This window comes from Talpa europaea, assembly GCF_964194135.1.
Source record: "Talpa europaea genome assembly, chromosome: 1".
NCBI lineage: Eukaryota > Metazoa > Chordata > Mammalia > Eulipotyphla > Talpidae > Talpa > Talpa europaea.
The window spans coordinates 6,578,286-6,592,074 of NC_140073.1; the positions used below are offsets into that span (position 1 = coordinate 6,578,286).

A 13,789-nucleotide genomic window follows, 5' to 3' on the forward strand; every position below is an offset into this window, starting at 1 on the left:
CAGAGAGGGTCCCTGGGGAGGGTTGATGAGGCTTGTGGAACAGCATCGGGCCGCGGCAGGCACACACATGTCCTGAAGTTCTGTGACTTCCAACTGCCTTGCCCCTGGGGTCTGTGGCTTAGGGACAGCCCCTCACCCCCAGCAGCTGTCTGCCTCCCGCAGCCAAGGCTCGCCCTGGCACCCCTAGCTGGCTTCCTCTGTCCTCCTAAGTAGCCCACTTTACATGCAAGATGCTGAGGCCCTGGAGGCTTGTGGGTTGCTGAGGCAGAAGGCTGGGGAGTGGGGGAGCCAAGATGGAGCCGGGTTATCTGAACAGCATCACGCTCCACCCTGAATATTCCTCCGTGCTGAGATGGGATCACCAGCTCCCGCCCCAGGCTGGTGGGCCCAGAACGTCCTCTGAGCCCCCCTGCAGAAGCTAGCAGGCCATCCTTGCTCCTTGCCTCTCCCCCTGACTTGGTGTCCCCAATCTTTGGTCACAGCCAGGCCCATGCTGAACCTTGAGTCAGGCTGCCGGTGTGGGCTCCTTAGCCTGCGCCCTGTGGCCACGGTGGAGAGTGGTGGAGCAGCTGGCATGGCGCAGGGAGGGGATGTGCATGCCGTGTATGCACATGCGTGCCCTGTGTGTGCACGTATGTGTCGGTGTTCCGTGCAGGTAAACAGCCCCCTCCTGTCCACTCTCTACACAACACTCAGATTTTTCTAGCACTCACGCCAGCCCTCATCACTCCCCGGCCCAGAACCCTGGGTGGCTGTCCACTGCCTCAGGAGAAAGCCGGTCCCCTCCTCGGCCGGGCCCCAGTCTGACCCATCCTCACCTCCCCACAGGGCAGCCCTGGCACCTGGCCCTTCCCACTGCTAGGCCTCAGCCAGCCCCAGGCCCACGGTCACTGCCCCCGCACCCTGCCTGCCCCCTGCGCCCACCCCCTCCCGCACTCCGGGCCCTCACTCACCCTGGGGCATAGGGAGCCTTGGGCTCCGCCTTGATGGGAGGCCCTGCACCCCCCAGGAAGGGCTTGGGCATGGCACCCATGCCGTTGTTGTTGTTGCAGTTGAGCGGGGCGCTGTAGCTCGGGGGTGGGAGGGGCCCATGGCGCCCTGGGGAGGGTCCACCCCCAGGGGGGCTCAGGTGGTGGACCCCACTGGAGCCGGGGATCGCTGGCTGCCCGTGGGGGTAGGAGGCCGCACTGGCTGGAGCAGAGATGTCAGGGAAGCAGCTGCGGAGAAGGGAGGAGGCTCAGTGGCCACTGGGACCCCAGCCGCCCCAGGTCCCCATCCGCAGGGCAGGGTGGAGTTGCAGAGGGGTCAGGGCTGCAAAGGGAGGGGGAGCGGCCTTCAGCGGTGGGGCCACATCACACCGCCCAGGTGAAGGGTGGGGGCCGAGGGGCTGGGTGGGGCCGAGGCGGTGGGGGCACTCACAGGTCGGAGGCATCCTCCTTGCTGATGTACTCCTCCAGAATGCTGGTGTCTATGCTGGAAGGTTCCAGGGCACCGTTGATGTCATGGCCTGCAGGGCAGAGGGGCCTAGCTTGAGGAGGGGCCGCTCCTCTGGACTCCTAGGCCTTGGGGTCTGGGGCCCAGACCTCCATCCCTCCATCCTTCCCCAGACCAGGCTGTCCCACACATATGCCCGCAGGTCCTCCCCCTGTGCATGCAGGTTGGGGAGCCCTTCAGCGTCCACACTGACCCCATCCAGGAACACTGAGGTTGCTCCCCCAGTCCAGTCCCCGAGGGGCGGGGCCCCGAGTGCAGATCTGGCACAGACAGTACCCTCTTGCACCTCGGTATCCCCTTTTAGCCTCCTGACATGAACACATATCCTTGGGGTGCTGTGAGGTGCAAGTAAGGCATTTTATTGAGTTGGGAGCCTCGTGGCTGCCCATCACCCCCAGTGACTTGGACCCAGACCCCATGACTCTCCTGCCCTGGGGGTCCCAGATGGCTCATGGACACATGGGAGCATGTGGCTGGACTGGGCTGAACGTACACCCTGGGGGGCCCAGGGGCCTGGGGGAGCCTTCTATACCACAGGCCCCAGGTGCAGATAGAGAGGGAGCAGGATCACAAAATCAGGGGTGCTCAGAGCAGCCCATTCTTGGATCTTCCCTTCACCCCCATAGCAGGGGATGGGGTGCCTAGCACAGGTTTTCAGAGGAAGAAAGGGCCCAGAGAGCCGAGGGCTTGCCCTGGCCACAGGCGGAGAGGATGGCCTCAGCTGGCGCCTCCGCCCCGCCCTCTCCTGGCCCTCCCAGTTGGCCCCAGCCCCAATCGTCTCCCAGCAAAGTACCCAGCGCATTTGGGCATCGAGAGGGGAGGAGAGGGGGAGGCGCTGGCCTCTCCCCTCCCCGGGTCACCTTGCAGGGGGGGAGCCGGCGGGTGGGGTGATAAGGGGGCTGACGTGAGAGATGCGTCAACCCCGATAATAGAGGACGGCCCCACCCACGCCGCTGACCTAGGCTGGCTAGCCCCACTGAGGCAGGAGGCACCCCTCCCGCAGACCCCCGGAACCACACATCTGGGGTTCGCACCTCCTGCTCCTCCCCTGTGGAGCCCAGACCTGGCTGGGGCACTCCTGCTGTGTGACCTTGGGCAGGTGACAAACCCTCTCTGAGCCTCAGTCACCTCATTAGTAAAATGGGAACATGAACAGCTAACACGTTCCAGGTCGTTTTCGGGTATGGGAAGTGTCCAGCCTGGTGGGTGCTCAGCCAAGGGAGTGGCAGTCCCTAGAGCCTGGGGTCCTCAGGAGCCCCCATCCCAGGCCCCTTCCTGGCCCTGGCCGGCATTTCAAGAATGCTGAGCCCCGCTTAGGTGATTAATGTGTGGCTAAGCCCTCCTAGGAGTCACGCGCTGCCTGCGACAGCCTCCTGCGGCCCCCCGCCCTCACCCAGCGGGAACAGGGGGCACCCACCGAGCCCGCTGGGCCCTGTGCGGCCTGGACAAGAGTTCTCAAGCCAGGAGTGACACTCTGCCTGCCCGGGGTTCCAGGGCACCCATCTCCACTCCAGCTCCCACCCCAATTACATGAAGGGCCCATTTATTGAGTGCCTACTGTGTGCCAGGGACTTCCGGAGCCAAGCACACGACTACAGGCATTTATAGGCAGAATGACCCGGACTCCTCCCAGCCTGTAATGGCTGCTGGGGACTGAGTGCCCACCAGCCCGGCACTCTCCTAAGAGCTCTCTGGTTTACCTCCCTGTCACCCAGGAAACTTGGCCTGACTAAGGTCACCCCCTTTGCCCCAAGAGATCAAGTCTCTGCTCCAGGCACCCCAGCAAGGGCTGGCTGCGAAGGGGAGATGGGGAGGTGGCTGCCGAGCCTCCCCATCCTGGGCTGCCCCAGCGGCTGGGTCTGGGGTTCCTGAGGGAGGGTCAAGCCGGGGGAAGGGGAGGGAGGGGGTACTGCAGCGTCACGCCCACCCTGGCTGCTGAAGTTGCAGGTTTTTGAGACTGAACTTGGAATCCACAGTGAATGATGGGGTGATGGTTCACGGTGTTGCTATTTATAACAGGGCGGCTCCTCCTGCCCTCCTCCCTTCCTCCGCCTCCTCCCCTGGCCAGGAGCCCTCCTAATCACCCCTAATCCTCCTGCCCACCTCCCCCCGGAATAGGGGGGCCTCAGGCGGAGGCATCCTGGGAGACCCTAATGAGAACCAGATGTGGTAGGGGGAGGAGAGACCCTCCGTGCCAGGGGCCGGGAGCACCGGAGGGTGGAGGAGGGCGGGGGTGGGGAACCACTAGGGCAGGGTAGGGGGGGGTAGGGCCGTGGGGGCGTGAGGTGAGGGGACCTGGAGGGCCTCTTAAGGGACACTGACCCTACACGCTCTTCTCTGGGAGCCCTAGAGGCCGGCCTCGTGTCCCCACGGGCAATCTACGGGGGACGGCCACCCCCAGGTGCCCTGCAAACTGCCTGGGGGCTTTCCAACCCAACAGTCTGGGAGCACAGGGTGGGAGTGAGGGCTTTTGAGAGCCAAGGGATTCCTGCGGCTGGAGAAGAGCCCCTAGAAGTGAGGAGAAGGCAGGGCCCTCTGGGCATATTTGGGGCGCCCTCTTCCCCCGCTGCTTCACTGCATCAGGACCACAGATACCTGCCAGGTAGGCGCTAAGCCTGTCTCATGCTGGTCCTCAAGACCAACGTCCCCAACCAGAAAAGGGCACCACAAGATCACAAACCAGCAGCCCTGTCCTTCCCCGAGATCTTTCAACGACCTCTCAGCACAACCTCTCAGCACTACCTCTTCTCCCGCCCCAGCTCCCCCGACAACTCTTCGGGGCCAGCCAGAGAGACCGCCCCTCGCACACCAGGGCCTTGGCACCTGTCCTTGCCTCTGCTGCACGAAGACGGTTCCTGTTCACGCTGTAGGTCTCGTCAGAAGTGTGGGTCCCACTCAGACGGCCCATCCTCTTGAGTGCACGGCACCCGCTTCCTCTCCTCCCTCTCCCGCCCCCTGCACGCTCTCTGCTCTCCTAGCACAGGTCTCACGGGCCCGTGGGCATCTGTCGCAGCCCGTCACTCCCCCCAACCCCCCCGGCAGTCACTGCACCCGGCTGGCTGCACGCACACACTTGGCCCACATGGACGGAACTGTTGGAACAGCCCCCCAGGACAGGAGTTTTCTGGTTCTCCATTTTACAGGTGAGGAAACTGAGACTCAGGAAGCGTAAGGGCGGTGCCGTAGCTTACATTAGGGGCCCTGCCCTGTTCTGTTCCTCTGGGACATAAGCGTCTAAGCATGCAGTAGGCATGCAGTAAATGCTCATGGAATGAATGCGCAAAGAGGCAAAGGGGGGCACCGGAGTGAGGCCTGTGTCTGGGGACTTCCGCCAGGCTTGCGGTGGTTGGGGTCTGGGTTGGAAGGGCCCCACCAGGTACTGCCCCCACCTGCTGAGCTGTGCTCCCCGCTGCTCCTCACTACCAGGCCCTGTATCACCTGTCATCGAACAGCGGCCAGACTCGGCCTTCCCAGGCAGGCTGGGTCTGGGCTGTGGGAAGGAAGGTCCCTCCCCTCCCCCTGTCTCCTGTTAAGGTCTCCCTGCTGGGCAGGAGAGGCGCCCAGGGGACACAGGCCAGGTGTGGGACGAGGATGAGTGCGAGCCCAGGTGGCCCCTCCCAGCCCCCTCCTTGTGCTCATGCACCCCCCTCCCCACCAGCTGTGGCCACTGGCTGAGTCTCGGTCATTGTCCTGGAGAACGGGGGGAGGGTGGGGACGCGGCACAGTGGGAGGCTTGTGCCCTGCCCACACACCCCCTGCCCGTCAATGGGGCACTTGTCAATTCATGCCCCAAACATGGCGGAAATCCCATCGGCCACGTGGCCATCGGCAGGGCAGGCCAAGGCCTCAGGAGGCTGGCCAGGGCTCGTTGATCTGAACCTGGGGCTGACAGGGCACAGGGCCCAAGCCTGTCCTCCCCAGGCATCTGAATCTGAGGGGTACCCTGGTTTCAGGCAGGTGTGGTCAGGCACTGCCTACCTTAGCACCCCCATGAGGCCCTAAGGGACACCTGAGGTCAAAGAGGTCCAGCTGCTAAGGTGGGACCCCTACTTCACTGCTATATGGCCCTCTGCAAGTGACCTTACCTCGCTGCACCCCGGCTTCCCTCTCTGTCAAGTAGAGCAGGAATCCCTGCACCCTGGGTGGCTGTGAGTCTTCAGTGGGTGGTGGGAAAGCACCTGGCCTGGGAGGCCATTCCTCAGCCAGTGTTAACTGCTCTGTTTCTATTTCTCTGGGGACTCCCACTTCTTGCCCCCAAGCCTCCACCCATGCCTTATTGCATTCCTGCTCTGGGGGCCTCCAAACCTTCTCCTGAGTCTCTCTAGAGCATGACCAGCTCACTGGCACATGCACAACACAGTCTAGCCTCCAGGCCTCAGCTCTAGCCATCCTCCAGTGAATCAACCTTCTGTGATGGCCTGCCTGGCCCAGCAGCCCCTCTGCCATCACCCCAGTCACAGAGCACCCCTATATTACAAAGCTAATCAACATGTTCCAAAGCAGTTCACTCTAGGATGGGACACAGTGGGCTTTTACCTCCTTTGGTTTGGATTTTTTTTCTCTTTACTAATATGATCTTTGATTAATATAATTGTTAGCTGTCCTTGCTTCAGGCTTTAACTTGTGGCTACCGTCTCCTCACTCAACATGCCTTTAGGTCAGATGCTTGGTTTGCAAGCTACTCTTGCCTCTCTGCATCCAATTCCCAGTTAGTGTTGGGTCAACTGATGAGGATGTGGCTCTTGAGTCACTGCCCATCAGGTTCACAGATCAAAGCCAGAGTGGTTTTTGTTCCCTCTCAACTTCTTGACAAAATGCAACAGAATCCAGCATCCCTCCCACAAGGACCCATCTCCTCCAGGGATCTTCAGCCACCCTGGGTGACAACTTTGTCCTCCCAAAGTCCCACATGGATGCCACCTTGTCCAGTTGATCATAAGGCTGAGCTGTCAGTTTCAAGTGCTCCCAAGTTACGTGCAAAAGAACAGAGGCCAGCAGCTATCACATGCTCATAGGAGGGAACCCACATTGGTCTCTAGGGAGGTCCCCATTGCTTGGGGGAGTCCCCAGCCCAGACTCTACAGGGTAAAGTTAGCTCCCACCTGGTGTACTCAGTCTGTACCCACAGGCACTAGGATGGGAGAAGTGGGGACAAGGGCAGGTGTCCACCAGGGTTACCATTGTCTGCCATTGTGTTCACATACCAGCCCGTCCCAATGCACGTGTATATGCGGGCACACCCCAGGCATACATCCACCAACACATGGGTGATCGTGTACATACAAACACATGTACACACAGCGTATCCTCCCATACTGACACACACTAGCCTGCTCCACATGTGCTCGCTCATTCATTCAGTCATTCAATTTTTTATTGAGCTACTACTATGTGTCAGACACAGTGTAAGGCCCTGGGGATCCAGCAATAAACAAAACAGACAAAACCTCCTGCCCACACGGAGCTGACATTTGAGGAGAAGACTCAGATGACAAAAGAGATGGGTAAAATCCACGCCATTCTGGAAGGTGACAAATACCTTGGAGAAGAAAAAGAGGGGTGGGGTGGGGTGCCAGAGGACCAGGGAATGAATTGCAATTTTAAATAAGGTGATCAGGGACGGCCTCCCTAAGGCAACATATGAAGCAGGTGAGCCACGTGGCTTTCTGCGAAAACACATCCCAGGTGAAGAGGTGCCAGTGCAAAGGCCCTGAGGCAAAAGCACATGTGTGCATGTATCCCAACACGCCTCAGGCACGTGTCTACATGTGCACATAAATGCTCATGAATGACGCAGGCCAACACATCTCCTCATCGGCTCCAGCCGGAGCCAGATCCAACCGAGCAAACTGTTCCATAGACCGTGGAGTCCCCTACCAAAGACAGCACCCCCCGCGCCCCCCACACTGTCTCCAAGCTAGCAGGACAGGAAATGGGGAGTAACACAGGAGGGAGAAATGAGACTCGGGGACTGAGAAGATGAAGAGGGGTGTGAGGGAAGGCTCCAAGGTAGGTGGGAACCCCAGACTCCGCAGTGGAGAGACAGAGACTGGAGGGATCCAGGTCAGACGGAGGGAGAATTTTCTGGCCACTTTAGCCTGGACACAGGGGCAGGACAGGATGCTGTGGAGTTCCCCGTCACAGTCCAGGCCAGTGGGGGTCTGGACCCAACTGTCCTCTCCCCCACCCGGAGATTGTCCTTCCTCACCCTCCTACTCCAGGCCTAAGCGTCTCGAGGTCTCACTGCTTACATCCCGCAAACTTGACACCCTGAGGGCTCTGCAGCCCAGAGAGGTCAGGGGTCGAACAAAGTCACCCAGCACAGCCATTGGTGGTGGATCCGGACCCTCAGAAGCAAGGAGAGGCGCCTTCCTGGCCCCAAGCCAGGCTGCTCTGGCTGTGATGGGCTGCAGGCTGGAAGGCTGGGGACCCCGTTCAGCTCTGCTGCGGCCGCCCTCACCTCCCTGTCCTGCCTCAGCACTCCTCTTTCAGAAACAAGGGGACACCACCCACGCTTCCTGGCAGCCCCAGTACTCCCAGGAGATGACATAGGCCAATACCCCTGGCCTGGGTGTGGCAAGCAAAGACAAAGGACAGTCAAGCCCCATCCCCCTGGCCTGCTGGCCCCGGCCCAAGTTCCGCATCTCTGAGGTGCAGGGTGGGGCAGGCCCACCTGGAGGGTCCCGAGACAGAGCTCACCCCACAGGGCTGGAGACGCCCCTCATGCCTGGCCAGGCAGCTCAGGGCGGGTGAGGGGCTTTCCCAAGGTACCCAGCCCCAGCCACGGGTCCCAGGCCAAGTCTGAGGCTCAACTTTCTCTATGGACCAGTAAATGCTCAAAGTGGGGAGCACAGCACCCACTGTGAGCCTGCCCAACGGGGCTGCACAAGCCCCGCGGGATGGGAATCGCCAGCCTGGCTGACGCTTAGGGAGGGCGACCCGCACTAGGCGCTGTTTCCCCCCCGGAAGCCTGAGAGGCGAGCCCCGGGACCACAGCCACATTCCCACTTGCCAGCAGAGGCGAGGAGCGAAGCAGAGCAGGGCCAAGGCCAGGAGGTGGGCTTGGGGAGCAGCAGAGCTGGGAACGGACGGGCAGCCAGTTCCTAGAGGATGTCCCCCGCCCGCAGCCACAGGCCACGGGCACCCAAAAGCTGCAGGGGCTGGAGAACTCCTGGAGGGAGAGGAGGCCCCCACCCACCCCAGCACCCTGGGCTGTGAGGGAAACTGAGGCCCAGAGGAGGGAGCTGGGCTGCAAGCAGGAAGAAAGTAGAAAGGAAGGGCAGGCGGCCTGGGTGGGGCGGGTCCCCCCCACACACCAGGTTAACCATTCAGTTAATGATTTCTGCTCCCCAGAGCTTATCTGGAGGGTAAAGTCCAAGCGCTGTAGCCAATCAGCAGCTCTGCTGGGCTATTTCCCAGCAGCCTCTGCTGCTAGGCACCTGCCCCCCCCCCCACCTCCCGTAAGCTCTGAAGAGTGAGGGAGTGGGGGGCCAGGTCCCCAGAGTGTCCTGTCATTCCCCCTCCCGCAACACCATGCTTGGCTCTAGCTGAGACCCCCAGGGGCACTCTGCCCCGACTCAGGACAGGCCTTGAGACCCGCAGGCTGGAAACAGCCCATTCCTGTTCCTCTCCCCTGCACTGACCCCAGGCCCTCCCAGAGAGCTGGCTTCCTGGGGTGCACCCCACCCCCAACCCCCACCCCGGCCCCTGTTCTCATAGCCATTGTTGCCTCCATTGAACCTGAGAGCATTTCCTCCCCCCCACCCTGTTGGGGTGGCCCTGTGCTGGGTGTCCAGGACATGGGATGAGTCAGACACCCCGCGCTGCCCTCCCTCTGGACACCTGGGAGGTGGGGCTGCCATCAGGTAGACGAACTGGGACTGGGCGTTGGGGGGCTATGGGTAGAACCATCTCATTTCCTTGGGAGTCTGGGGTTTGGCTGCCTCCCGCCTTCTATTTACGCCTGGGCACACTGTAGACAGGCTGAGACGAGGCACCATGCCACCCCCACACCCCAGCTCAGTCGGACTCCTGTTGGGTGGACGTCTTCTCCTCCAGTGGTCAGTGATTTCTGGGCCTTCTGCCCTCAGGGGGCAGAGAAGCAGGCCCCTGCCTCCAGGCCCTGCTGGCAGGGGAGAGAGCAGGGGTGGGGCTGGGGTCAGCCCTGGCTCACTCTGCCTGACAACTTCTCCGGAGCAGTCTTAACGCCAGGGGTCCATGCCAGCCTTCCCCACCCCTATCGGGGAGGTGCAGGAAAGGTAGCTTCAAGCCACATCCTGGTGCCCTCGGGGGCTGTGGGGAGCCCAGCTGTGGGGAGCCTGTATCTGTGTCCATGGTACAGGTCCTCTTGGGAAGATCACAGTGAAAGGCCCTACCCTGGGGGAGCCGCTGACTAGCTGGGGGGGACGTGGGGTTGCAGGGAAGTAGCCAGCCCAGGTGAGGTATAGAAAGGGCGAAACCCTGCTTTCCACCAGGGGCCTGATGAGGTTCTGGGGTCTGAGTGCAGGTTCCCCAACCTGTGCAGCACTTTCTGGAAGTCAGCAGTTTCTCTCAGTCTGTCAAGATTCCTCCACACTCACCTGCTTTCTGGGGGCGCTGGCTAGTCACTCAAGCCCCACATGCCCCCGGACAACACCCTCCCCTGCATGCTTTAAAATTTAAAACATCCTGCTTCTGTGTCTGGGAGAAAAGACCTTCTCTGCCACCCCCTCCTGCCCTGCAGGGAAGAAAAGCAGCCCAGGGGCCTCCCTGGTGGCGCAAGTGGTTAAGCACCGCACTACGGGGCAATCCGCAGCCTCTGCAGCACGAGTTGGATCCCCGGCCAGGGAGCAGCCCACATGGCGCAGCAGACCTCTCCTGTCTCGCCCGCTGCTCCCCTCAGCAGTGGATTTCAGTGGATATGCCTGTTCTGCTTCCCACTCTGTCTTTGGTGAATCCTCTCACCCCCCCCCCCCGGCACCTCTGGCCTGTACCCCAGTTCTTGTATGCATGCATAAATAAAAAAAGAAAAGAAAAGAAAAGCAGCCCAGAGCGCAGGAGCTCCGCACAGGGTCACAAAGCTCTCTGCGGCCAAGCCTCACGGTCGCCGCTGAGGTCCTCAGGATCCCCTGATGCTGCCTGGTGCCAGAGCCACCTGCACCGTGATCCAGTTACCTGCTGGGAGCCAGTGCATCCTGTGCGGAGAGCCCCTCTCTGCAGGCCTGTGCCCGCCAGTCTGGGAGGCATGGCTTCCCTCTGGAGGATTAACTGGGAGGTCACGGGGACCTGGCTGTGCCAGCCTCGAGGACTGCCCTACCTGCCTCCCACCCGAGATCCAAAGCGCCTTAGCCCCTGGCCCACCGTCCCAGGCCACCGCACAGGCAGGCCCAGGACCTGCGCTGGCGTGCCTTGGGGTGGCCCTGCCAGGAGAGGGGCCTCCGTGTGTCCCTGTTCCTTCAGCGAAGCCCTTTCCCATCTGCAAGCCCACAGCCCAAAGCATAGACCCTCGCCCTGTGCCCCTGTTCAGAGGCAGTGACCAAGGCCAAGCGGGGGACCAGGATGACAATTCAGGGGTCCCCTGTCCTGAGTCAAAAAGCGCCTGTTGCTCCTACAAGGGCAGGAAGTCGTCCACACCACAAAGCACGCTTCCCACCCTATTCTCAGGAACACACGCGGGCCCGGCCTTCCGGGGTGCTCCCTACAGCCAGCCACACTGGTCCCCCACGCCCCACAGCCCACCTGACTCCCTCCCAGGGGCCAAATGGCCCCAGCGCCCCTGGCCCTCAGCATCCAGGTCTCCCACCCCCCAAATCTGGGCTTGGGGAACACTTTCCCAGACCCAGCTCCCTCGGGAGAGGCAGGCAGCCCCACACCCCGCCCCTGCTCCCCACAGACATTCTTGAGTCTCCTCTTATCTCTCTGGAGGGAGCAGCGCATGGCTGAGCTGTGGCGTCAGCCCCCACCCCCCACCCACGGCCAGGAGGGAGAGCTTGGCTCAGCAGAAGGGAGCCCAGGCCAGGCAGGCCCACCCTCACAGGGGGCCCAGGGTCCTGGAGGAGGGGGCGTGGGGTATCTGCAGGAAGCAAGGGGGCTTGACCTGTGGGTCCTCCGGGATGTCTGGTAGGCTCAAGGCACCAGAAAACAGTGCCCCCCAAACAAGGACTAGTGCCCCCTTCCTACCTCCTCAGGTCCCCTCGCCCCCCATAAAGCTCCTCTGTGCCTCCTGCGGGGTGAACAAACAGTGCCTGGGGAGAATGAGCCCATGGGATGGACGGGGGTTGCCTAGGAGCCTCCAAAAGCCCTTCTACTCCCAGGTCAACCATCTGATCCAGTCCAGACTTGATTTCTGGGGGCCTGGGGCTACTGCGGTGTTCATATCCCGAGGCTTGGGGATGCCCTTACCTAGGCAGCTCACTAAGCAGGAGTGGACAAGGGCTCCTGGCCCCAATCACAAAAAAGGGAGGAACTGAGGCACAGGAAGGCCTTCTTCGCTCCCTTATGGGACTCCAAAATGTGGGCGCTGGGCTTGAACCTGGCCTCCAATTCCCTGCCCCACACCCAAGAACCCCAGCACACTGCCCTGGACCATCGCCACCCCCAAGGGCAGGATCACGCTTGGGAAGGCTCTGGATCATTTTGCTCTGCGTTCCCCAGGCCTCGAGGCGCAGACTATACTAGGGGGCTGGGGAGGGCACAGGCAGGCTTTGAGCTCCCCAAGTTGGTAAAGAGGGGGACAAAGGGGCCAGAGGACCAGGCTAGATGCTCCACTCAGGTCTGAGGAGCCGAGGACCTGGGACAGGTCAGCCTGCACCTTTGCCCCCCCCCACTTGCGCACTGGCCCATCCTTCAGATTGGGGGGACGGGGACAGCCCTCAGGAGGGGCAGGGGCTACTCAGGAAAAGGGGAGGGGAGCTGCATTGCTCTGGGAGCAGACCTCCAAAACCAGGGGTGGGGGAGAAGGAAATATTGTGGGCAGATTCCAGTTCTGGGGAGGTCCCGGGGGTTAAGGTGAGGGGGTGAGGGGTCCAGCTCCAGGATAGGTGTGGGGGACACAGCTCTGCTGGCAGATTCGGGGCATAGCTTTGGAAGGGTCTCGGCACGAAGGTGGCTGGCAGCAGAGATGTCAACTACAAGAAGCTTCCAGCCCTCGGAGGGGGTGGGGGGGATCCAGCTACAGGAAGAACATTGCAGAGGGGCTCCTGGCTGCCTCCAGGGGATCCGCACGCCAGGGCGCAGCCTTGACAAGGTAGTGGCAGCTCTGAAGGGGGTTGCATCTCAAAGGAGGTCCTAGGCTCAGGGAGCACAGCAGGCAGGACCCAGCTCCCCAAGTCAGGCTGGGGGGGGGCCAACATGAAAGGTACAGGGGGGCAGGGGTCCCTAGTGGGGGTCCTAATCTCTGAGAGTAGGGGCTGGGGCGCAGGCATCAGGAGGCGTGGACCATCTGGTCCTCACAGGGGTCTGGGTCTGGATGAGGTTCAAGGAAGCAGAGCAGAAGGTCCCCAGACTCTGGACCTGGGGCGAGGGGTCAGAACATAGGGGGGACTGCAGGTCCCAGAAGGCATGAGGGAGGCCCGGGTATGAAAGGAAACACAGCTCCCGGGAAGTTGTGTTCGGGGCTGGGGTGGGGGGGCGCCCAACTTCAGCGGGGACTCCCAGGTCTCGGAGGGAGGCCGCCCACTGGAGGGGCGCAGCGAGGGGGCCTTCTGAGCTGGGGGGTCTCAGTCGGAGGTCCCAGTGCCCGGCGATCGCGGGGGTGTCCCAGCGCCCGAGGGGGGCCCCGCCGCCCCCAGCCCCGCACCCCGCACCCCTCACCTTCAAAGAAGCGCTGCAGCGCCTCGGTCTCGTCCACCACCTCCATGTCTGGCCGCCCGGCGCGCTCGCCCGGCCCCGCTACAGCCCGGCCCGGGGGCGCGGCATCGCCGGCGCGGCCCGCGCGACAGTCCCGGCTCGGCTCCGGCCGCCGTCCCGCTCGGCCCGCCGCGGAGCTCGCCCCCCGCGCGGCTGGCCCGGCCCCCGCCCGCCCCGGAGCCCCGCCCGCCGCCGCGCACGGCGCCCCCTGCCGGCCGGCCCGCGCGCCGCCCCGCTCCGGGCTCGGCCCCCCGGGAGGCCCGGCTGGGCCGGGGCTGGGGCTCCGCGGGCGGCCTCGCTGCGGAGAGGGGCGGGCGCGGGGCCAGCCGCCGCCGGTGGCCGGTGGCCGGTGGCTGGTGGCCGGTGGCCGGTGGCCGGTGGCCGGTGGCCGGGGGCTGGGGCTGGGGCTGGGCTGGGGCTGGGGCTGGGCTGGGCTGGGGCTGGGGCTGGGGCGGGCAGCCGCTCCCAG

At 62.8% G+C, this 13,789-nt stretch overlaps 1 protein-coding gene across 3 annotated transcripts in view; it reads right to left on the reverse strand.

Annotated features, from left to right (window-relative positions):
• The window catches only part of MYRF (myelin regulatory factor), a gene marked incomplete at both ends in the record, with an annotated part of 29,908 nt that extends 16,578 nt beyond the window's left edge, over positions 1-13,330 (reverse strand). For 2 of the 3 annotated variants that reach the window (XM_084253068.1, XM_084253067.1), the window contains 3 exons: positions 954-1,217; positions 1,420-1,507; positions 13,285-13,330. In XM_084253068.1, the coding sequence (XP_084109194.1) occupies positions 954-1,217; positions 1,420-1,507; positions 13,285-13,330 (398 nt within the window). Of the gene's footprint in view, positions 1-953; positions 1,218-1,419; positions 1,508-10,647; positions 10,667-13,284 lie in introns of those variants that run through there. The other variant, XM_084253069.1, reaches the window with a different exon arrangement.
• Positions 13,331-13,789: the final 459 nt, after the last annotated feature.